At 54.0% G+C, this 24,370-nt stretch overlaps 2 protein-coding genes across 3 annotated transcripts in view; one reads left to right on the top strand and one right to left on the bottom strand.

The window, feature by feature from the left end:
• PPIL2 (peptidylprolyl isomerase like 2) overlaps positions 1–19,405 on the top strand; it is a 32,604-nt gene extending 13,199 nt beyond the window's left edge. Inside the window, exons 7-20 of the mRNA XM_049866018.1 lie at positions 3,059–3,150; positions 3,593–3,682; positions 4,649–4,724; positions 5,360–5,520; positions 5,687–5,762; positions 6,406–6,512; positions 6,986–7,075; positions 7,543–7,576; positions 9,445–9,562; positions 15,436–15,492; positions 16,159–16,231; positions 16,369–16,431; positions 16,590–16,729; positions 17,108–19,405. Coding sequence (XP_049721975.1) covers positions 3,059–3,150; positions 3,593–3,682; positions 4,649–4,724; positions 5,360–5,520; positions 5,687–5,762; positions 6,406–6,512; positions 6,986–7,075; positions 7,543–7,576; positions 9,445–9,562; positions 15,436–15,492; positions 16,159–16,231; positions 16,369–16,431; positions 16,590–16,729; positions 17,108–17,204 — 1,274 coding nt within the window. The 3' untranslated portion in view covers positions 17,205–19,405. The remainder of the gene's footprint in view (positions 1–3,058; positions 3,151–3,592; positions 3,683–4,648; positions 4,725–5,359; positions 5,521–5,686; positions 5,763–6,405; positions 6,513–6,985; positions 7,076–7,542; positions 7,577–9,444; positions 9,563–15,435; positions 15,493–16,158; positions 16,232–16,368; positions 16,432–16,589; positions 16,730–17,107) is intronic.
• Positions 19,406–19,537: 132 nt separating this feature from the next.
• YPEL1 (yippee like 1) overlaps positions 19,538–24,370 on the bottom strand; it is a 41,385-nt gene continuing 36,552 nt past the window's right edge. For both annotated transcript variants that reach the window (XM_049866021.1, XM_049866020.1), the window contains 2 exons: positions 23,720–23,828; positions 19,538–21,982 (listed from right to left, as the gene is read on the bottom strand). In XM_049866021.1, the coding sequence (XP_049721978.1) occupies positions 21,893–21,982; positions 23,720–23,828 (199 nt within the window). In that variant the 3' untranslated portion in view covers positions 19,538–21,892. The remainder of the gene's footprint in view (positions 21,983–23,719; positions 23,829–24,370) is intronic.

Genomic DNA, 24,370 nt, shown 5'->3' with positions numbered 1-24,370 from the left:
AGGAAGCTAAAAATCTGAATTGAGGGCTCCGGCTCTAGGGGAAGGCTCTCTGTTTCTGTCAGCTCTGGGGGAAGATCCTTGTCTCCTTCTGCTTCTGTTCCTCAGTCCCTCGGCTATCCCCACGTGGGATCTTCTCCTGTCTGCGTCTGTGGTTTACGCAGTTCCTTATAACTCAGGAGCGATCAGGTTTAAGACATACCCTATGCCACCGCGGGGTATGTCTTAAACCTGATACGGCCTCATTAATATAACAAAACTCTGTTCTAAACGGGATCGCATCCACAGTACGGGGGTCAGGACTCCAAGGCATACTTGGGGGGACATGGTTCAACTGCATCGTCACTTTCACAGCCAACTTAAGGATAAGGGTTGGCCCGCAGAACCCAGGGCCCCTGCTGCCCACGTTTGTGTACAGAGTCAGTCTTTCTTCTCTGATCAGGCTGGGCACTTACTTTTAGTTTCCCCCCCAAAAAAAGTGTAACATGATTTCTTCCTAAAGGTCCAGGTAATTTGAAGCCAGGACAAGTCGGGGGTAAACTCTCGGGTGCTGGGGGCTTCTTTCCACCACATCCTTTGTGGGCAGTTGGGCCCTGTGAGTCACAGGCCACATCTAGGCAGAGGCTGTGGTCTGTTCATCGCTGGAGGCTAAAGCTGCTTTGGCCGAGTTACACAGGCTTAGGGAGGCAGCCAGGCAGTGGGTACGTGGTCTGGACGGATTTGGCAGGAGGCCTTTGGGCTGGGCTTCTCTCAACCATTGGTCGTAAAGCCCCAGCCCAGCCCTGGAGTCCCCGTGCCTTATGCCCCCTATGTGCCCCTGCTGATCTTGTTGGTCAGCTGCTTGAGCTGCCCTGAACCCTGGTCTTGTTCCAGGTTCTTTGTGGCCATGCCCATGTGAGTGTGCATGGTTAGGAGGCTGGCTGTGCTCCCTGGTGGTGAGTGTTCTGGGGAGATGTTGAAGCACTGAGGCCGGGCCACATCTGACTACATCTTCAGGAAGCACAGGGCTCAGGGTGACAGTGTGTGTGAGCTTTGGTGACAAAGAAACTTCATGTCCCTTCACCCCTCAGTGATCAGTAGTTTCAGGAGGGCCATGGGCTGTGTCTCCTTCAGCAGATATTTACTGAGGGCTACCACATGTAGAGAGCAAAACAGACACTCTGTCCCTGCAAGGAGCCTGCGTCCTGGTGGGTGGGGGGGAACCAAAAGACAGTCCACAGTGATATGTCAGGTGCTGACTCTGCCAGGGACAAAAGGAAAAGGGGTAAGGGCAGAGAGGCCCTTAGGAGGACTTGCTGACAAGGCAGCAGTGGAACAAAAATCTGCCTGAGGGAGGAAGTAGGGGTATGGACATCTGAGGGAAGAGCATTCTGGACTGAGGAAACGGCTTGTGCAAAGGCCCTGAGGTGGTGTGCTCTGGGCATAGCCAGAGTCCAGTGTTCTAGAATAGTGTGCATGAGGGGCAGAAGCAGGTGGTGCAGCTAGAGAGGTCAGGATGGGACAGGGAGCACAGCAGTCCTGTAGGGCCTGGGGGGCCACACAAGGAACCTCTGAGAGGAGAGGCGAGAGCTGACTTGACTTCTGTTTTTTTTTAACAACTTTGACCCAGCAGTCAGCCTCTTTGCTTTGTTTTTAATTGAAAATTTCAGAAACATGAAAGTAGAAATAGCATAATGTGCCCCCCCGACATGTATCCATCATCCAGCCTTGTGGCCTGCCTTTATTTGTACACCCTGTCAGCACCCCTGAGGATGGCTCTGAAGTGATCCCAGACATGGTATCAGTTCAGGCTTAGATTCGGTGGGTATCTCTAAAAGATACCTGTACCAGTGACCATCGAGTCGATTCCAACTCAGGGCGACCCCTTGTGTGTCCGTTTTCAGTGCTCCATAGGGTTTTCAATGACTTTTTTCAGAAGTAGATCACTAGGCCTTTCTTCTTAGGCACCAGTGGGTAAACTCGAACCTCCAACCTTTTGGTTAGCAGTTGAGAGCACTGTCTATTTGCACCACCCAGGGACTCCAAAGATAAAGACTTAAAAAAAAAGACACAGTATCGTTATTGCATCTAAAAAAATTAACAGGAGTTTCTTACTATCATCAATTATTCAGTAAGTGTTCAAATTCTTGTAATTATAATTTTTTAGAGTTTTCAAATCAGGCTTTCCACAAAGTCTGCATAGGTGCGTGTGCGTGTGGCTGATAGCATCTCTGAGTCTCTTAATGTATAAAATTATTACAGATTTTTAACCTATAAGATCTCCCTACTCTCCCCCCCTCTTTTTTATTTTTTTTTTAACTTGTTGGGACTTAACATTTGCACAGGGTCTCTGGCTGTAGGGGCAGCAGCAGGCAGAGCAGCTAGCAAGGTTATCGACCCAGCAAGGGGTTGGGGTGAGGGGGGAGTTTGAGAAGCGGCAGGTTCTGGTGTGTTCTGAAGGAAGAGCTGACAGGTCAGCTGCTGAGTTGACTGTGGATGTGAGAGGTAGAAAGAACATTCTAGGACAAGACCTTAAAAGGCTGGATGTGTGTTTTCTGAGGCGGGCAAGACTTCAAGACGAGGAGGCCAGGGGCGGTAATCACTAAGGGGTGGGCTGGGGGCCACACAGAGCAGACTCTTCCCAGAAAGGAGATGCAGGGGTAGGTTTTGCAGAATGGATACTCATTGCCATTGAGTCGATTCCGACTCATAGCGACCCTATAGGACAGACTAGAACTGCCCCATGGGGTTTTCAGGGAGCGCCTGGTGGATTCGAACTGCTGACCTTTTGGTTAGCAGCCATAGCACTTAACCACTGTGCCACCAGGGTTTCCATGCAGAATGAATAGGGGTACACTAATGGTTAAGAGAAAGGGCTTGAGCAGCTGACTGTCCCTCTGGCATTCAGCTCTGGGCATGTAGGCACAGGAGTTCTGCCTGGGGCCGTCTCACAGACCCAGGCCGAGTTCTCACCTGCACTGGCCCGAAGTGGTCTTCATTTGGACTTTTTTCCTTAATGCTCGCTGGGTTTCATGTGGTAAGCCAAGGTGGGAGACATGGACTGACTGTGCCTTCTTTCTAGGTAAATATCACTGCCCTGTGCTGTTCACCGTGTTCACCAACAACACCCACATCGTGGCCATCAAAACGACGGGCAATGTCTATGCCTACGAGGTGGGTCTGGCCCCAGGGTGTGAATTGCTGATGTGTTGCGGTTCTGCGCTGGGTGGGAGGCTAAATGTAGCGCCCCCACCGGCAGAGCAGGAGCTGTACTAGACTGTGAGGAAGGCTTCTCTGCTCCTTAGCCACGTGCCCCCGTCCTAGCACCAGGCCTGGCGCTCAGGAGCTGCTTCATAAAGTTGGAAATGGGTGACGAAGTGGCCTTGTGAGCCTGTTTACTGATCTGTGCCTCTCAGGAGCTTCCGGGGAGAGCTTTGTGGGGCCACTGTTGGGAGTTTGTTCTCCCGAGAGCCCTGTGGTGTGTGCCCGGCTGCCTTATCATCGTCCTAACCTCTCACACAGCACCGTAACATGGCCGGCTCCCAGCCTCCCCACTTCCAGGCTCTTGTGCGGAGTCTGGGGCGGCACCATAACCCAGGTCTCCTCCTGGCTGTAGGCAGTGGAGCAGCTGAATATCAAGGCCAAGAACTTCCGGGACCTGCTGACCGATGAGCCCTTCTCCCGGCAGGACATCATCACCCTTCAGGTTATGTGTCCCCTTCCACTGCAGAAGTTGCTTGCAGGGAAGATGACCCCACCAAGCTCCCCAGCTGCCCTCTGCTGGCTGCACCCCACCGTCTGCTGTCAGTCACACTGGGCCTCTGCACCTGCTTCCTCATGTCTGGCACACCTACTCCTTGGACACCCTAACCCCCAGCGGCGTCAGGGCCATCTCTGCCCAGAGACACCTCAGTGTCAGAATGGCCACTTGGCAGGCCTGGCCTTCCTCTGGCCTCCTTGGGAGGGGCTGGGGCCCAGGGCTAGTTTGTGGGTGTCTGTTGACCATGAGTGAGTTAACCAAGGAACACTGACTTAGGAAGTCGGGCATCTGGAGGAGTGTTGGCTGGGCCGCCAGAATGGGTAAGGCCCAGTGCACAGAGACGCCCAGGAGGTGCAGTCCCTTCTGCGGCTTGTCCTGTTCTGGTTGGTGGTCAGTCCAGGTTCTTTGCCATGGCCCTGGAACACGGTGGGCTCACCATGTTGAGGGCCTGTGACACTTGCTCGGGTCTCTTCTCCTGGCGGCCTGGGGAAGAGGGAATGTGGGGTGTTGCACAGGTGGCCTGGAGGTGGGGAGGCCGGGAGCTGGCCCTGTCACCATGCCGTGTGAGGAGTTGCCATGCCCTCTGCCAAGACTCGGTTCGTCCCGTGGCTAACTAAGAGCAAGGGGAGCTGGTCAGCTGTGTTCCAGGTGGGACACAGTTTGAGGAGCAGCTAGTCTGTGCCACCGCCTCCACCTGACCCCACGTGTCCTTCTACCACCTGCCCAGGACAGAGTCCTGCACCTGGCTCTCAGCACCTCTTTCCCCCGCAGGGGAGCCTCAGGGCAGCAGCTGGCCTCCTTCTCCCCCTTGGCCTGCCTGTGTTTTGCAGCCTGTGCTGGGGTCTGGCTGGCAGGGACTGTGGCACAGTCGATGCCGGACTCACTCTGCTCCATGTTTCCTCTCTGCCACAGGATCCCACCAATTTGGACAAATTTAACGTCTCCAACTTCTTTCATGTAAAGAACAATATGAAAATGATAGACCCAGGTGCGTACAGACTGGAGCTGAGCCGGGTGACGGGTGTGACTTCCTGGTGGCTGGAGCACCGAGCACCCCCCCAGGCTTAGATGGCCCCAACTTTCCAAAATGGGGTTCAGCTGTCATTGCTGAGGTTGGCTGGGCTGCCCTGGCCGAACCCGCCTGTCAGGGAGTCTGACGTGACGTGGGACAGCTAGTCCTTAAAGGGGACTGGAGGGACCCAGCGGGTGGGGTATGTGAAGCCCTCAGCACCAGGCAGGCACACACACCCCTCCTGGGTGGGCAGGGATGGGCATTCTACATCTGGGAAGGCCTCAACCACTTCTTATTTTAAATGAAGATGACTCTTCAAATTACAAAAGCAAAGCGTACTGTAAAAACATTGGAACACACAGATAAATACAAAGAAGGAACACAAGTCATCCCCTGTCCCCCCCAGAGCACCTGCCCTCATTGGCTGTGGCAGGTGAGGTCTCTACAGCAGGAGTGCAGCTGTGAGGGGCCCTCCCAGGGCAGAGCTGCCCCAGTCTAGCCCACCTGTGTGTCACCTGTTGCATCAGCTTTGGTCGTCTGTCCCTGTCACACGCCTCTGGGTGAGTTGCTTGGGGCTTGGCTATTCAGGGCCACTCTGCACTCTTTTGCAGATGAAGAAAAAGCCAAACAGGACCCGTCTTACTACCTGAAAAACACAAACGCGGAGACCCGGGAGACCCTGCAGGAGCTCTACAAGGAGTTCAAAGGGGACGAGGTTCTGGCGGCCACCATGAAGGCCCCTGAGAAGAAGAAAGTGGACAAGCTGAACGCCGTAAGTCGGCGGAAGAGTCTGGGGAGGTGGGCGCCGGGAAGGTGGTCAAGGGAGCCTTCTTGGAGGAGCCCTTCTGAGCCTCAGGAACAGCACGTGCTGAAGGGCCGGACACCCTCCTGTGGGCTGGCTCCCAGTTTGCTGATGTTTGGTCGGACTCTCTCTGCAGGCCCACTACTCCACTGGGAAGGTCAGCGCTTCCTTCACCTCCACCGCCATGGCTCCAGAGACAACGCATGAAGCAGGTAGCTGCCCTGTGCTCTGCAGTGGAACAGGGTGTGAGAGCAGAAGGCAAACGCCTCCTTTCCTCCCTGGCACCTGCTTTCATGCCAGCTGTCACCCCAGGGTGGCCAGGCCCTCTGTACGTGGGCTTTGTGTCTGGGGAGGCATGGAGCTAGAAGGCCCTCTCCTTGTCTTGTTCTGCCTGCAGGGGGCCTCCCTGACAGAGGCTCCAGGCCAGGCCCCTCGGGGCCCCTGCCTCGAGGTCCCATCTCTGCACATGATCTGCCCAGGCTGCCACTGGCCTTGTCCCCAAGTGCCCTTCTTGCCGTGTTCCCTGCCATCTGAGCCCTAAGCCTTCTCACCCCTACACTCCTCTTCCCCCACCCCCGCCACCACTTCTAGGCTTTTCCAGGAGCCTCTTTTACTTGCTGAGCTCACGGTGCCCACAGGCTCACCCTGTCCTGCCCCGTGCTGCCCAGCTGAGCCTGTGCAGGTCCAGGCAGACCCGTGGGCTCCCACCCTGGGCTCTTTCCAAGCCAGGCCCCTTCCCAGGCTAGATGTTAGCTAGTCCTGAACTTGTTTGTCCAAAGTCTGGACCCCTGGCCATGGGATGGGGCTTCCTCAGGGTGACAAGCAGGCTGGGGAGCTCAGGTCCTCTGTTTGCAGCCGCCATCGATGAAGACGTCCTGCGTTACCAGTTTGTAAAGAAGAAGGGCTACGTGCGGCTCCACACCAACAGGGGTGACCTCAACCTGGAGCTGCACTGCGACCTGGTGGGTGCAGGGCTAGCCCAGCGGGGCTGGGGAGGCCGGTGTCCCTGGGAGGGCAAGCCACGGCCCACTCCCCGAACTCTGAGGGCTCTGTGTGGTCATCTGGCAGCCACATTGTCGATATGGAATGGAAGTGTGTGCTTACAAAACATCCCACTTGTCTAGATCAGGGAAGTGCCCACCCTGGGGAGACCTGTTAGTAGTCTGGGGCATTTCCTGTGGACCTTTCCTGGGCAGGTGCATGCACACATTGGGTGTAGTCCCATAGCTGCACTCTGGTGCCTTCTCGTGGTGCTCCACGTGCTGCTTCATTGTTGAGCTCTTGGCCCGTCTTACTAGTCTGGTGGGACTGGCTGGGGTCTGGGCTCTGAGGGCTGCTAGTGGCCGTCTTCTGCCTCGTGATGAGGGCCGGGTGGCACTTGGAGCCTCTCTCCGACTGCTGCGTTCCTCACAGCAGCACCTGGGCTGTTTTGCAGACGCCCAAGACCTGTGAGAACTTCATCAGGCTCTGCAAGAAGCACTACTATGACGGCACCATCTTCCACAGGTCCATCAGGAACTTCGTGGTGAGTGGTGCAGGTTGGCACAGCTGCAGACGTGCTCAGGGCATAGAGGGACCTGGGCTGGCTCTTCCCCACCCCTCCCAGGGGCACCCGGGCCAGGCCACTCGGCCAGGGCAAGGCCTGGAGGTCTGCTCAGCGAGGTGCCTAGGAGGGACCCTGTCCTCACCAAGAGCGCGTTGGGCCTGTTGGACAAGTGGGACTCTGGTTCAGTCAAACCAGGAGGTTGCATGAATGTGGATGTCAGTGCTGGGCGGTGGGTAGCCCTGAGGGCAGGGAGCTGGGCAGTGGGCAGCCCTGAGGGCGGGGGCCTCAGTGAGAGGGGAGGAAATAGGGCAGCTGGCGGCCCCTGGAAGGGAGGGTAGTGGGGAATGGCTCATCGAGGGTCAGCCCCAGCGGGTAGGAGGGGCCAGGGGTCAGGAGCCTCTGTACGGAAGGTGGAGCTTACTCATTGCCACTTGTTCTTCCTGCAGATCCAAGGGGGTGACCCCACTGGCACTGGCACGGGTAGGTCTTGGTGTTGACCCTCCTCCCTGGGCTACTCTGGCTGCTCCGTTCGGCACAAGGGAGCAGGGTGGGGTGCACAGTGCGAGCTTGGTGTGGAATATACCTAGACCTGGGTCAGACACAGCTCAGCCGCCACTGAGCCCCCAAGCACATCCCCCAGGCCTCTCGTGTTGTACAGGGGGTTGAGGTGGGAGATGGGGTGTGTCAGTGGGCCACTCCACAGAGTCCAGGTCCATTCCGTCCTGCTCTTTGCCGTCAGTGGCTGGCAGGGAGAGCGGGCGTAGTTCTGAGAAAGCACTGCATGAGCACACTGAGCTAGTCTGGCCTCCCAGACCCACCCACCCCAGCTGCACTCCCATGGGGCTTGGGTGCTAGCATCCTGCAAGCTCTAGCCAGGAATGCTGCGGCACCCCAGTATCCTACCACCATCTAAACACGGCCCCCAGGTGAGGTGGGTAGATGCATCCTGTGTAACAGAGGAGGACCCTGAGGCCTAGGGAGAGCCAGGGCCCTGTCTGTGGTCAGCCGACTGACGGCAAAGGAGCCAGGCTGCACGGGGGCCGCAGGGCTGCCACCACCATCTAGGGCACAGTGCTACCTGACAGGGCAAGAGGGAGCCAGCCAGGGAGGCTAGACCCGGCTGGTTCCCTACTCTACTGCTTCCTAAAGCCTACCTCAGCTTGTCAGCTGCTTGTCCCAGGGCCATTCCAGCACTCCCATGTGAGTGATAACTACCTGCAACTGTGACCATTCAAGTTCTGTCCTCAGGGCTGGGCCCCACACAAGGATGCTCCCATGTGAGGGTGCAGGGGCTGGGCAGAGCCAGGGGAGTTTGCGACAGGGTGCCATGAGCCTTGGAGGCCCACCAGGTGCTCTTGCCTGTGCTCACCTAGCCAGTGCCTGGCGCTCCATGGGGCTCAGCACAGAGTTCTGGAGCTATGCTGCCCCCGACCGCCGTGAGTCTGATCTCCTTAGGGACTCTATCATTCTCCCCCTGAGTTCCCTGGAGGCAGGTGCCAACGTTAAGAATAAGCAGAATTCTAGGAAACCAAAAGCCATGTGTTTGAAATGTGACAGGAGCATGTGCGTGGCTCTTGAGCTCCCTCTTCCTCAGTGCCACTGCTTCTTAAGCTCTTATAAGGGAGGTGCTCTTGAGACCAATGTAAAGCTTCTTAAAAATGCTAAAAAATGAACAAATTTCAAAAAGCACTGAAATGGACACAAGCCTGCTTAGGGGTGAGCCAGTCATTTTAGGGGAACTTGCTGAGGGGGCAGCTGGCAGGCAGGTGGTGGGCCAGGCACAGTGAGCTTGCCTGCCGTCTTAGCTATCTAGTGCTGCTATAACAGAAATCTCACAGCGGATAGCTTTAACAAGCTGAAATGTATTTTCGCACAGATTAGGAGGCTAGAAGTCTGAATTCAGAGCGCTGGCTCTGGGAGAACGCCTTCTCTCTGTCGGTTCTGGGAGAAGGTCCTTGTCTCTTCAGCTTCTGCTTCTTGGTTCCTTAGAGATCTCCATGTGGTTTGACATCTGTCGTCCCCTATCTCTGCTGCTTTTGCTTGCTCGTTTAATTTCTTTTGTATCTTGAAAGAGATTGACTTAAAACACACCCTACACTTATCCTGTCTTATTAACGTAACAAAGACAACCTAGTCCTAAATAGGATTATAATCACAGGCATAGAGATTAGGATTTAAAACACATATTTTGGGGGGACACAATTCAATCCATAACACCACCCCCTTGCAGCGTGTCTGGCATGAGGTCGACACCCAGCCTGTGGAGGGGGTACCTGAGAAGGCCTTCTGAGAGGCTCCCTCTTCGTGTCCTCGAGGATACCTGCTGCCAACCTGCTGTTCCTTTCCAGGTGGAGAGTCGTTCTGGGGAAAGCCTTTCAAAGACGAGTTCCGGCCCAACCTCTCCCACACGGGCCGGGGTATCCTCAGCATGGCCAACTCGGGGCCCAACACCAACAAGTCTCAGTTGTGAGTGGCATGGTGGGTAAGGTGGGGGGTGGTCCCAAAGCCCTGCAGCTCTGCCCTAGAGGTTGTGCTTCTCGTGAGTCCAATTCAGAACGCGTGCAGCACACCCAAGGGAGATTTCCATATGCCCATGACACGGACGCTGCCGTGTGTGCTAGGCTGCCGTGTGTGCTAGGCATGTGCACCTGCATTTGAAGGGGGCACCGCAGACTAAGTCCACAGACAGTGCTACACGTTGTGATGTGTGCTTATGAAATAACCAAAAACCAGTTGCTGCGGAGCCGAATGCAGCTCACGGCGACCCAGCGCATGTCGTAGCAGGACTGGGCTCCACAGGGTTTTCAGTGGCTGATTTTTCGGAAGTAAGTTGCCAAGCCTTTCTTCCGAAACACATCTGGATGGACTTGAACTTCCAACCTCTTGGTTAGCAGTCGAGGGCATTCACCATTTGCACCACCCAGGGGACTCCTGTCAACAACTAAAAACCGTTGCTGTCCAATTGATTTCAACTCATAGTGACCCTATATGTCAGTAGGACTGCCCCACGGGGTCTCCGAGGCTGTAATCTTTACAGAAGCAGACTGCCACATCTGTCTCCCGGGAAGCAGCTGGTGGGGTGAGCAGCTGAGCATTCAACCACTGTGCCAGCAGGGCTCCTTATGAAAGAGGAAGTCAGTAATTACCAGGGAGACTGAAAGGGTCTTCTTGGAGGAGGTGGCTGATGTGTGTGTACAGGGGAGGGGACCATACATGGAGAGTTTCACATGTTTCACACACTGAATCTAGACCCATGTGAAGGGAGGGTTGAGTGCGGGAGGCAGACTGGCAGGAGAGGGTGCCAGCAGGGGTGCTGTGGGAAAGGTCTGAATTTGATTCTTAGTACCTGAACACAGAAGGGCTTCAAGGGAAAAGACGAGTTTTTTCAGTGGAGGAGAATGGTGTTCTCCGAGGCTCCAGCTGCTGTACGGAATGGATGTATAGCTTTGGCGGGGAGGGCAGAGAGTGAAGGCAGGGTGGGGGGATGGCAGGACAGGCGGTGGTGCCCAGGGTGGGGTGGGGGCAGGCAGGTGGAGAGGGGTAGGTGGCTTCAACCTGACGGTTGACCATGGGGACAGAGGCAGGGTTGCCAGCTGGGTATGGTGCCATTTATCGAGATGGGAACACTGGGGGAGGAGACTAAGAACTCTTCTTTTTTAAAATAATGTTTTATATGAAAGTTCACACAGCAGGTTAGGTTCCCATTTGGCAGTTTCTACACAAATTGTCCGGTGACATTAGTTAACATTTTTCACAGCGTGTCACCATTCTCTTTAATTATGTTCTGGTTGTTCCATTTCCAGTGCTCTAGTTTCCCTGCTCCCGTCCGTTCTCATTTTTGCTTTAGAGTAATTGTTGACCTTTTGGTCTCACATAGATGGTTTTTTAATGGAACACTGTACTCATGGGTTCTACACTGTCCTATAGGATCGTTACGAGTCGGAATTGACTTGACGGCAACGGGTTTGGCGATACTTACGGATAATATACTTTGTGTACCAATTTGTTATTTTGCTAAAAGGTGACCTCAGGGGTTGGTTTCAGTTCAGAGTTTAAAGAGTCTCAGGGAGTCCTTTAGTCTTAACTGGTCCAGTAAGTCTGGACTTTTTAAGAATTTGAGTTTTTTTCCACGTTTTTCTCCTTTTCTATTGGAGTCTATCTGTCATGGGCCTGATCAGAACGGTTGGTAGTGGTAGCCAGGCACCATTTAGTTCTTCTGGTCTCAAGATAGAAGAGGCTATAGCTTGTATAGGTTATTAGCCCTACAGATTAGTTTCTTCTCTGAGACTTCAGTTTCCTTTCTTTTTTGCTCCTGACAAGTAGAGACCAATAGTTGTATCTTAGATAGCTGCTCATGTGCTTTTAAACCCGAGACACTACTCACCGAACTAGGATGCAGGACATGAACTTGGTGATGCCAGTTGACTGAGTTGTCCCATGAGACTAAGGTCCGAAGCCTTCAAACCCAGAAAAGGTGTTTGAAGGTGTTTGGTTACCAAGAACTCTGTCTTGAACATTGACCTGTCAGGAGCTATGAGACACCCACCTGGAGCTGTCCCAGCAGGTCAACGTTTTGACCTAGGAGAGCGAGGATGGGCTGAAAGCAAAGATCTGGGCATCCCTGGTGTCTAGGGGCTGCAGGGCCCCCAAGAAAGGGCATGGGGGGAAGAGTGTGGAACATGCTGGCTGAGGAGGAAGGGCAAGGGCAGAACACTGCATGCGAGGGGTCAGGGAAGGAAGATTGGGCCACTTGTAGGTGTGGATGACTGCACTGAGGACAGTTTTGGGGACAGTGGGATCAAGGGGATGAATGTGGCCTTGAAGAGGGTCTTGTGGTTCTTTTTGCTTATTTTTAAGGTGCCGTGGGCCCCCGGACATGTTTGTCATTATAAAGCAGTAGGTTGAGGGAGGCATGAACCAAGGAGGGAAGTCTGGGAATGAGGGGTGGGTGGGGCCCAGGATGACTGAGATGGAGGTTTGGGGGAAGACGGGAGGCAGCAGTTGGGAGTAAGACTGAGGCGGCATGAGGAGGTTTGAGGAGAAAGAAGTGGAGTCTGGTGGAGGTGGTGCTGGCATCCTGGAATGTCCACTTGAAGTGTGTAGCCCGTCCCCATCCCAGCACCCTGTCTCTCGGAGGTTTCAGGGAAGGCCGTGGCAGTCTCCCCTAGGGCTGGGGTGTGCCCAGTGTCTGTGTGAGCACAGCACAGTTTGTACATTTTATGTTTGATGGACATCGTTCTAGTCTTTGGCTGTGATGAATAGCGCTTGTGTCTGAGAACAGATTCCAGGATAAAACAGGCAGGAGATTTACTGAGACAGCGCCCGTGGAGGTGACGGGGGAGGGAACAGGAGTGGGTAGGCCACCTTCAGACCACAGCGCAGGGCTGACCCTGGGAGAGGAGAACGCAAGAAGGCTCAGCCAGGCCTGGCCGGGAGGGAGCCCTGTGGGCAGGAAGGCCTGTCCTGCCCTGGTCACAGCTGAGGGGGACACACGTGAGCCAGCTGCCCTGGCGCCGCTGTCCACATGCCTGTGGGCACTTTGTGAGGGGGAGTGTTCGTTCTTAGGGCATTAAAGATTTTCCAGTGTCCAGCCCTCCTGTGAGCTGTAGCGTCAGAAAATACGTTGCAGCTCACCTCTGTTATGGTATATTTTTGTAAATTCACTAGGTTTGGCTTGTTAAGCACTTTTATTTAAGAGTTGGGTGTCTGTGTTCCCAAGTTGGCCTCTTCCCTTTCTCGTGTTATCTGTGTCTGGTTTTGACATCACGTTATATTAGCCTCGTTTCGTATTTTCCGGAATGGTGTGGGGTGATCTCTTTTTTGACTGTATGGTAGAATTCACCTATAAAGTCTTCTGTTCGGTGGAGGCGTGTGCGTGTGTGTGTGTACAGGGATGTGTGTGTATGTGTGCAGTTTAACTGCTCTTCTCACGGTTTTTGCTCTAGTTAGGTTTTCTGCTCCTTTCTCGGTCAGCCTTGGTACATTCCTCCTTTAGGAGCTTTATGATCTCATCTGTTCCATTCTTTGATGTTTAAAAATCTTCAATGTCTACCTGTCCTTTTGTCAACTCTATTTTTTTATTAAGTGGTTTGTATTTTTTTTTAAGACTTTGTAGGTTAGTTATCTGTGTTCCAAATATTAAAATTTAATTAGAAAGATACCATTTTTTTAAATACTACATATTAAAATATATTTCTCTAATAGTTTTGAGTTTTCAGTTGATTTAAGAAGCTTCCCCACGTCAATTGTATGTGTTCTGGAATTTTGGAAGATCTTAATTTCTGTATTACATATTTATCCAGTATTTTTGCATATGATAAGCAAAGCATTTTTGTTTTCTTCCAGATGGGTAGCTAGTTCTGCTAGCATCACTCAGAGAATAAGCCATCTTTCTCTTCATTGACTTTGGCCTCGCCATTGACTAACACAGGTTATCAGGTTGTGGAGTCAGTCAGGTCCTTCCGTGGTCGAGTGTGACACAGGTGGGCACAGGCAAGGGGTGCCTGCTCCCTGTCACATGGCCGTGTGCTCTCTGACCCAGAGTGATGGGCAAGGTGTGCAGGCTGCCTCCCACAGTGGGAGCTCCATTCCATATCCACCATGGCCACCTGTCTGGGGGGACAGTTTCCAGGGAGCCAGGCCCTGTGAATCCTGTATATCCTAAAGCAGAGGTGTCCTGCTGAGAACTTTCTGCTGCACAGGACTCTGCTTCGAGCAGATATGCCAGGAGAACCTCTTTCCCTCCTCTCCAGGCATATGTTAACTTCTCATGTAAGTTGGGATCTAATTCCGGACTTAATTCTTTTCCACTGCTCTTCCTGTCTGTTCCTCCACCAGACTGTGTTTATTTGATTGTATCGGCCCTCTCTGCAGTATGTTCTAGTGGGTAGGTCCCCACTCACTGTTCATTTTCACACTTTTTGGCTCTTTTTGGTTGTTTATCCTCTAATGTGAACTGTAAGATCACTTTATCTAAAGCTTTGAGAGTTCTGTTGGGTTGCTAATTGGAACTACACCACATCTGTATTTCGGAAGAATAGATACATATGTTACATCTTCAATCAAAGATCAGGGCTGACTTTCTCTTCCGGTGGGTTTTATATCTATTGCGATTTGATAGTTCCCTGCGCGTGGGTCCGATGCCTTCCTGGAGAAAGCTGCTCTCTAACATTTTATAGTTTGTGATATTATCGTAAATGGATTTCCCCCCATTCCAGTTCTAAGTGGTGACTGCTTGTGTCATCTAGCCAGTTATCAAATCCTGTTATAATTCAGAAGCTTTTATTAGAGCTCCTGGTTCCCTAGATAGTCCAGCCCCTCAGTGAGATGGGGTCCTCTCCTCTTTCCTCGTGCTCCACCATCACATCCTGGGCCACATTGGGTCACGGGAGGGGGCATTCTGCTGCTCTCCGGGGAAGTGCTCCTTTGCCACCTGAGAACGTTTGTCATTGGGCCTGTTGTTTTAGGAGAGGTTGCTGGGTTTTCAGGTCCCTTTTTAGCATCTGTCAGTGCGAACGTCAGCTTTTTCCTCCCTTGGGTTTGTGGGTGTAGCCACCAGGTTGAGTAGATTTTCCAGTTTTGTAGCAGAGTTGGGTTCCTGGACTGACCCCTGGTGGGTCACTCTTGCACAACTGGGTTCTTGCTCTGGTGTTTAGCGTGCCGGCCACTGTCTGTATGGCGGGAGCTGGGGCTGGGTGTTTACACTGGCTTTGTCCGGCCTTAGTTTAGAGTTACGTTGCCTGCATGCAGCGACTGGGGGCTGGCATTCTTCCTGTGGCCTGGGAGAGTTGACACTGGCTCCAGCTGCTCATTGAAACTTAGTGGGAACTCGGCCAAGAAGCCCTCTCTGGTCCAGGACAGCTCTCGCATCTCCTGTCAGTTTTTCATGACGATTCCTTAGTGGAGGCTTCACTCCTTGGGTCAGCTGGATAATTTTTATTTTGCCAGAATTTGACCCACTTGTCTCTAGGCTGTTCCTTTTTCCTGTTTTCCACAGCCTGTGCTGGGCAAGCTTGGGCGATGAGCCACTGGCTCTGGGCATGGGGTACTGCTGGTGGGTGAGCTGTGGCCGGGGGAGGGCAGGCCTAGACACACAGTACCTCCCATTGCTTGCTTCCCTTGGGGCCGTGCTAGGCTTTCTCCTGGCGCACAAGGCCTGGAGTATCTGGCGGCCTGCCCTGGGTGGGGGCTGGAAGCCACACACAAGTGTCCGCCTGTGCAAGCTCTGGGTTCTAGAGTAAGCTCTGGGTTCTAGAGTAAGCTCTGGGATGTGGGAGGACCTAGGCAGGCTGGACGGGGTCCCACGTGCTTCCACCTCACCCTCTCACCTCCTTCCTCAGCTTCATCACTTTCCGCTCCTGTGCCTACCTGGACAAGAAGCACACCATCTTTGGGCGGTAAGAAGCTGCATGGTGCCTGGGCCGTCAGCAGGGCAGCAGCTCTGAGGGCGTTCTCTCCGGTGGGTCTCCCCACTGCCTCCCCGACCGGAGCCTCACGCCCATTCTGCCGTGGTTACTGTCACTCTGTCTGAAGGCTGTGGCTGTGGCAGGAGAAGGGGTTTGGAGCATCTGCTGGGGTGAGGCTGGCTCTCCAAGACTCAGTTCCAGCCCTGTTTGGCCAGTTGCTCTTGGTGCCCAGCCTCCCTTCTCCCCTGGGCCCTCTTTCTGATGTTACTGCACCCTGTCTTTTTCTTCTTCTAGTCCAGGGGTTGGCAAAATTTTTCTGTAAAGTGCCAGATGGGCCCTCTGATCTCTGTCACAGCTACTCAACGCTGCTGTTGTAGCACAGAAGCAGCCAGAGTGTAAACAAATGGGGGTGGTTTTGTGCAAATAAAACTTTATTTACAAAAACACAGGAGCCAGAAATGGCCCACAGGCCCCGGCTTGCTGGCCCCTCCTCTCCCTGCTCATAGCCCAGCTGCTGATGGTGGGGCTGTCATGCCACCCTGTCCCAGCCCAGCCCTGCCCATCCGACTTTGTCATCCATGTGAGGTGCCTCTTCCTGGAATGCCTTGGGGACTGGCCTAGGGGTGCCTGGTTAGACCTCACCTCTTCCTGCTTCAGGGTTGTTGGAGGCTTCGACACACTGACAGCCATGGAGAACGTGGAGAGTGACCCCAAAACTGACCGCCCTAAGGTATGTGCCTGGGGAGGGCCAAGGGGCTCTCTTGTTCCCTCCTGGCTGCAACCTCAGGCCTGGGCCCCTGAGGGAGGAGGTGGAGGAGCCTGCTGGCCCTGATCAGTGCCCTTTCCCTTCTGCCACTCTGTCACTAGGAGGAGATCCGCATCGAGTCCACCACAGTGTTTGTGGACCCCTATGAGGAGGCTGATGCTCAGGTGAGGGGTGCAGGGCTGCCACTTTCAGGGGGACCATGGGTGAGTCCTTCTTATTGGGGTGGGGGGGTGGGCACATGTACCTGTGAGTCCGAGTTCTGTCCAAGGAGGTACTGCCCAGCCGTGCTGGCCCTGGCCCAGCCATGTCCTGCTCCCCACAGATTGCTGAGGAGCGCAAGAAGACGCAGCTGAAAGAGGAGGCCCTGGAGACCACTGTGAAGACAAGCCAGCCCCAGCTGGGGAGCCCTGGACCCCAAGCGTACCGCCAGGGGGTTGGCAAGTACATCAGCCCAGAGGCCACGTGAGTGGGGCTGGGAACCAGTGTCTTGGGTGTGTCCTTCCACCAGTATTCCTGATGCCCATGAGTCTGGCCTGGTCAATGGGGAGGAAGCAGCATAAGGTCTGAGCTCTGTGCCACAGTCACTGCAGGCGGGCTCACTGTAGGCATGGTCACTGCAAGCAGGGCTCAGTACAGACAGGCTCACTGCAGGCAGGGCTCACTGCAGGCAGGCTCCAGCAGGGCTGGATAGGGTGTGCAGGTGGGTGTGCGTGGGGACACACATTATGCCCGCTGCCTCCACGGGGTGGGGCTGGTGAGGGGGCCAGGGGGGTGGATGTGGTGTCCAGCTTGGGGCCTGGGAACCTAGATGGCAGCAGAGTCTGGCTCTTATCCTCCCAGGAAGCGGGCAGCAGAGGAAGAGCCATCCACTAGCACCGCCGCCCCCGCAGCTAAGAAGAGGCCCAGCAGAGGCTTTGGGGACTTCAGCTCCTGGTAGCCGACCTGGAGCTTCTGCATTCCGAAGGCTGGCTTCCCGCAGAGACTCAATAAAGCTTTGTTGTTGCCCAGACCCCCTCTGCTGAGAGCCACTCAGGCCTTGGGAACCCAGCCTCCCCTCCCCACACCCTTGCAGAGTGCTGGCTGTCTCCCAGCAGGGGTGTGGGCGTTTTCTTACCCCCATACCCTTGTCATCTCAGGGCTGGTCTGTGTACCCAGTCAGTTCCTGGGCCCGTGGCATCACCTGGGGACTTGTTAAAAAGGATTCTCAGACCCCAGGAATCAGAAGCTGAGCACTCAGGCCAGCGTGGCCTCTGTCAGCAGCCTCCTGTGCTTCAAGTGGCAGTGCAGTTGACAACCTGGACGAGACCCTTGGTGCGCCTCTCAGAACCCGTTTCTATTCCTGCTTGTCCGGCTCGCCCAGGCCAGTGCCCCCAGCAGTGACCACCGGCCCCGCGCCGCCACAGCCGCCCCTCCCACCACTCCTCCCTTCATGCCTCATCTGTCCAGTGGGTGCCTGTGCTGCTCCATGCACGGCCCCACTCTGCCTGAGTCACAAGACACCCCTCCATGCCAGGTGCAGCCTCCTGCTCCTACTGGTCCTGGAGGAGGATGGGGCAGAGCCCTGGGGAGTTGGCATGACCACTTCTGACACCACCCCGCGTGTGCTCGGCTATCGCTTGGCTTGGGCGCTGCTGCTTCCCCACTTGCTCTGATGCTGCTGGGCCAGCGGCAGTCATGCCCCCAACTTCCAGAGCCCTCCTTTGACCCCCCCATTTTTTGGTAAAATATCTTCAGAAGGATTACACTTGCCTACCTTTCCTCGCTTCGGTTCATTCCTCAGCTCACACCAACCTGGCTCTGTTCCCTTGACCTCTGTCCTGAGGCAGTGGGCGCTGCGAACTCATCCTGGAACACCCGGCCCATCTTTCCTAGCCCCAAGGCTGTAAGAGCATCAAACCTCAGGGGTAGCATGTCCCTCCCTACTGCGCTGTCTGACCTCCCCCTGCCCATACCAGCACCCTCAGCAGGCCCTGCCACCTCCCAGCTCATCAAGCTGAAATTTGACTTGCTTCTTGGTTTCCTCCTTTCCCTCTCCCAAGACCTCTAAGTCTTTGCAAGTCTTGACAGCTCTTGCTTCCAGAACATGTCTTGGTTCTCGTTGCTTTTTCCATCTCTGCTGCAGACACCTGTGCCAGCCCTGTGCCCCTCCCTGGACAGCACAGCAGAGTCTCCGCTCACTCGTGCCTCTTTTCTGCTCATCCTCGCTTGCACAGCCGCCAGGCAGTCCCAGGAGACACACCTCTGTTACCGTGTTTCAAGCCATTCATCACACCAAGAACAAGCTCCGCACGCCTCACCTAGCCAGCCAGCTCCAGCCTGCACCCCAGCCAGCTTCTTTGCAGAGGGGTGGTCTGGGCTCCCACACCCACCATGTCCTCAGGGACTTCAAGGACCACCTTCAGACAGACGTCTGGGTAACACCTGTGGGAGGTGTGCAGTCTGCACTGCCCCCAAGAGCCCGTGTCACACGTGCGATGGGCTGGGTGAGACTGTAGCTGGGGGTCAGGTGCATGCAGTAGCTTAGGGGTGCAAGCGGGGGGCTGGAGGTCCTGGAAAGGCCAGGGAGTGTGGGCGCACACTGCGGAGACCAGCCCGTGCTGAGAGGTGTGTACAGGCACCCAGGTGGAGGGTGGACTGGCCCTGCAGGACGGAACGGGGTGAGCAGCCCAGCCAGACCGCAGCCCCAGTTGTGTTTAGACTCTGACAGCTCTGAGCCTTGGAGATGGTGCTTCTGAGGCAGGAACTGGTGTGACGCGTGCTGGGCCTGAGGCGCCCGTGGCTCCCACAGAGGGGTGACCTGCCCCTGTGGTGCAACAGGAGGGCAGGGCAGCACCAGAGTGCAGAGATGGTGACCATTGAAAGCTTTATTTCTAAACGTCACATAGACACAGAGAGAACCACAGGCCTGGCCGTGCGGCCAGAGGACACGGTGGCGCTCCATGGTGATGTTCCACAATCCTGTGCCGTGAGGCGAGCCTCCAGGAATCTGGCTGCTGTTCCCAGCCGCTCCTCCAGGGCAGGCCCACGGAGCCACAGCACCTCACCCACGCGTGCCCTGCCAGGCCAAGGGCTGGGGCCTCAGCGCAGAGGACAGTGGGCACCAGGAGCCTTGCTGTCTGCATTTCTGTAGTTCGTTTCAGAGCTTAAATTGTAGTTTTCTAAATATTAAACCACTTTGATTTTGTAAGCACCTGGTGAGATCATCAGGTAAATTAAAAGGTTTTTTGAGAAAATGTCCATTTCTGATCCTTTTTAAAACCTGACAGATGCCATCAAGAGTAAGTATGAAGATATAAAAATACTATGTATATATAAAATAGCGACAAAGCTAACCTGAAACACCCACTCTCCCAGAACATGGCCCTAGTTTGTTACATATGACATATTTTATAACCCTGGCATCACCTCCCACTGTCTTAAGGAAAAATATTTTAAATAAATAAAATTCACTGGATGATATTCACTGTTCAGGAATTTAAGAGGGTGGAACATTCCAGCACAGTTCACCAGCACATCTGGTTGTAGCTGGTGAGTATCACTTCCCTGAAGCAGCTCATGGTCAGTTCATTTGGTTTGAAAGGAGCTTGTATTTTGCAGAAGACCAACACAAAAGTGATAAAAGTTTTGTTGGTATCAATGACAAAAAAAAAATACAAAATAATAAGACCGCTAATAAAAAAACTTCAAATGCCACCACAAAAGACAACAGTACAAGAAACCAAAGTGCTCAAATAGAAGGAGCAGTAAACTCGCTCAGAACATATAAAACTTTAAATATAATTTTAGTATATACAAAAGTCTCTCTTCAATCTAAGAACCCACTTCCGGAGCAGAGGTTGGGGATCCGACCGCCTCACGCCCCCCAGTGGTTCCGGTGTCAACACAACCCCGGCTGTGTCCCACCCTTCTAGGAGCCTCCAGCAAGGCTGAGGCAAACTCCCACGCGTAAAAGGGAACCAAGAACCACAAGTGGAATGACAACTAAGTTCTCAAGCTAAGTTCCCAACCCTCAAGATGTCTTTCAGCCCCATTAGGTTTTAACTAAACACTGAAGCCAGAGTTGGGGACTTCATGTGGCAGTCTACAAGACAGGCGTCCTCAGATTCAGACCTGGGCAGCGAGTGCCACTGGGTGAGTGGATGCGTGCTCTAAAAGCTGTAAACGACCTGGAAAAATACAGACCATGCTGGGAGAGCCTAAATCTACAGGGGAAATGAGCTTATGAAGGCGCTGTGCTCATGTGTCTGTCAGGGCTTGTGCCAGCAAGGATGTCACCTCACTGCCACCGGGCCCAGAGTGGGGCAGGGATGGCCCAAAGGTAAGCTCCAGCGGTGAGAGGCCAAGCCAGCATAGCACTCAGCACCTGCAGAGCCCTGCTCTGGATTTAGGACAGGGTTAGAGTCAGACTGCAGGCCATTCTCTTACTGTGGCAGGCTCTGCCCCTCAGTCCCTGCCTGGCAAATTGCTACATTTCCTTCTGGGTTGCCTCCAGGACCTTTCTCCTGCCCCCCTGCACAGGCGGTGGGCCTGGCAGCCATGAGGCAGGCTAGGCACTATCTGGGGAGTCTCAAATCCACTACCCTGCGTGGTGCCGCGTCCTGCAGAGGCCCAGGCCACCACAGGCCCTGACAGCACCCTTCGTGTTCTTCCACTTAGCACAGCCAGGCGAGAGGGGAGGGGCACAGCCCACCCAGCAAACCAGACTGCATCACTTAAAAAACTTTAAACTATCTTGCAATTTTAACCTTTTTTGAACTACTTGAAAACAATCTGGCCGATCTCAAGAGGAATCTTCAATTTCCAGCTGAAGTTCTTTCTGCTGGTTCTGGCCTTTCTCATACGCAAAAATCATTTTTTCATCAGGGACATGAAATCGACTTTTGCTCTGTGCGGCGTGTAAAGCCTAACTACATGGAGCAAAGCAGTTCCCTGCCATGGAGCCCCTGTCACCACTGGCAGGGTGGGCCTGGGATCAGAAGCTGGAAAGACTGCCACTGCTGAGAACAGGAGACGCCCTGCCTCTCTGACACCTGATCCACTGCTCTCGGGATAAGAAATCCAGTGGCTTAAATCAATGTTCCCGTTAGATACCCTTCCCTATTTGCAGCTTATGTAAAGTGTTACCAGGGATGTCCTGTTTTCAAACAAGGCTTAAAAACCCCTCTTGATGTGTAAATTCATTGACTTCTCTAGAATATTCCTAAAGGAACACAATGCTCTTAACAGTTCATCTGTGAGAGGAACAAGCAATGTGTAGTTTTGTAAATCAAAAAAATTAAAAAAAAAAAAGATACCACCACTTGAAAAAGGGAGGGGTGAGGCACTGCTCTCTAAAGAGGCCCCACCCTACAGACAGTGAAGATATTAAGTAGACAGGTAAGTCACCAGTTGGTTAATTCTTTCTCTGGAACTTGAGAAGTTAGAAAGGGGTCATTGAAAAACTTCAGAAACAACCATGTACATGAAGAGAACAGATCGGAGGGTGGGCCTTACCCAAGGAGCCGGCACAGACGCCTGTGAGGTTTAAAGTTCAAGAAACAGTGTCATCCAGGACAACCCCAGGTCTCCGGTACATTCACAGGCTCTTTCACAAAATGGCATTCAAATAGCACGACAAGCCTCGCTTTACTCCCAACCATTGTCTTTGATCATGTGGGCAAGCTCAATAATAAATTTTCCTTCCTTATATTTCTGACTGCTCTCAAAGGCGTGTTCCTTGGGGAAAAGAAAAAAAAAAAGTGGAGAGAGAAGGTGTCAGGACAGAATCTATTTCATTTTTTCAATTTTACTATACTCTTGGCAAAGAAGCGCGCAATCCGTTATCTGCACACAGATGTTGCCGTGTGTGTTCCCGTTTCCTTCTCCCCAGTGTGGAGAGCGCTCACTCATCTTCTGCCCAGAGGGAGAACAGCTTAGGGGACAGTGCCATCCAGTCAGTGTGGGTTTACTCTGTGTCCTTAATTATGACTGAATGTGTGGGGAAGTATGGATTTGAATCTGTTCATGTGTAGGGCAGCTGCGGAGGTGCAAAGCGGGGGAAGCTCCCTTTCAGGAGTTCCGTCTGAAAGGAGACTGACAGCAAGTACACACGTACACGTATAGCCAGAGGTGTCCGGAGGGACAGAATGCCCTTCGGGGGGAAACCTTCGTGGGTGAGTTGTGACGGGCAGGGTGTCCCCAGCTCCCTCTGTCACGCTGTTCCAGGATATGTGTACAGCCCATGCTGGCATGCCCTGCCTACTGCGCTCACCACCTCAGGCCAGCAGACAGGAAAGAGCGTTGCAGTAAAGGAAGAAGCTGCAAGGACAGGTGGGCAGCACCTGGTGCGGATGCGGGGACCCCAGGTGAGAGGGTTAGGGCACAGGCAGGCCTTGTGGGCACACTCCCACTGTAGACTGTGCACCTCATACCTAATTTGAGAGCGAGCGAGCAAGCAGACAGATGGCCCCGGGTGGCCAGGGCAGGAGGGCTCTCAAAGGGGGCACTCACCCAGCCCGACCCCCAACTTCCGCTCTGTGCACAGGCCTGCCAGGAGGCCCTGGACACACAGCCTTTGCTGGAGGGACAGTCTGGGAGATGCCAACACACAGGTGGTTGGAACCACATGAGGCTGAAGGCACCGGAAGGAGACAAAGGAGGCTAGGTGGCCAGAGAGGTGGAGAAGACAGGTTCCAAGCAGAAGGTGCCTCTCCAGGCCACCGCTGCAGGTTCCAGGCGCACCACACAGAAACGTGGCCTTGGCAATGAGGACCCGGCCTCGGAGAGTATCAGTGCGTGGGGGGTGGGGGGTGAAGGGGCAGAGCAGTAACGTCAAGTTTGGGCAGCAGGGGAGGAGGAGGGCAGCCAAGAGGGCAGCTTCTCTCTGGATGAGAAGACCCTCTGTGCTTTCGAGAGATGGAGCTGGTGGGGGTGGGGGGTCGCACCCCACGCAAGGTGCAGGAGAAAGGGGGGAAGGAGTAAGAGCCCATGGCAGGAGGGGGGTTGAATCCTATCTTTAGATCCTAAACAGACCCAGGAGCCCAAGGCACCTGGCGCTGCAAGAGGGTCTGCTGGGATTGTTATTGCAAATGAACGCCACAGGCACAGCCATGGCATTTCCCCAAGGTGGCTGGGCCTGACTGCTGGGCCTCAGGGCCCCCCTCGCTCAGTGGGGCTGAGAGTCCAAGCAGCAGGGGCGGGACAGCCATGTCTGCAGACAGTGGGCGGCTCCCTCCACCAGATGCTGGTTTTGTTCATGAAAATGTAGGTGTGCCCATGGGATCAGATACACTTTTAATTGGCTTAAAGAAATTTTATCGTAAAAGATGTACTGTTTGACCGTTCCACTCCACCAGATGTCAGTGGGAGAGCTCACTCCTTTGTGTGTTAATTTTGTGCCTGTTTGTAACATGTTTTATTTATTATAGTAAATGGGTGCGTTCTGTGACATATTACAGTAAGACGGGTACTCACGTATTTCCAGCCCAAGGTGGTTTTGCAGTTTTCACAGTAGATATCCGCCACTGCGTGTAAACCCGTGAGCAGAACTCGCTCCTCGGCGGGGCCGCAGCCCACGTTCACCCTGCAGAGAAGAAGGGGTGCGGGACAGTGCTAGGGACGGGCACCCCACGGCAGGCAGCAGCACTCCCCACCCCCACCCAGCCTGTGGGGGTGTGACTCGCTCCCACCTGCCTCCAATCTGTGGCGTTAATTTCCCCGAGCCCATCCTTTACTAGAAGAAACCGGAACTTTCCAGAAGCCAGCACCGTTCCTTCTTAACTCCCTGCCTCCCCCACCCTCTGCCCACTACCACCTTTTATGAGATCAAACTGCTTTTTATTTCCCCAGGAGAATCCCAGGAGGGGACAACTGTGAGGAGATGGCTGCAGCTCTGCCGAGTACACTAAAAACCAAAGCCTGTCTCACACAGGAATCAATTAAACCAAAATGTGTGTGGAAGATTAAATTCTCGGATACAAGAATTATGCTTTTATGGGCAAACCTAGAGTTCTTTCACATCATTGACGGAGTGTATTTGCACAATCCAGCTGTGAATAGCCAACCAATTAAATGGATGTACAGAAGAGGTATGTGTATTTAACAGTGAGTGTGACCTGTCCATGC

Source organism: Elephas maximus, chromosome 22, assembly GCF_024166365.1.
Source record: "Elephas maximus indicus isolate mEleMax1 chromosome 22, mEleMax1 primary haplotype, whole genome shotgun sequence".
Lineage (NCBI taxonomy): Eukaryota > Metazoa > Chordata > Mammalia > Proboscidea > Elephantidae > Elephas > Elephas maximus.
The sequence above is the reverse complement of the archived record's forward strand: the minus strand, read 5'-3'. Positions and strand labels throughout refer to the sequence as shown.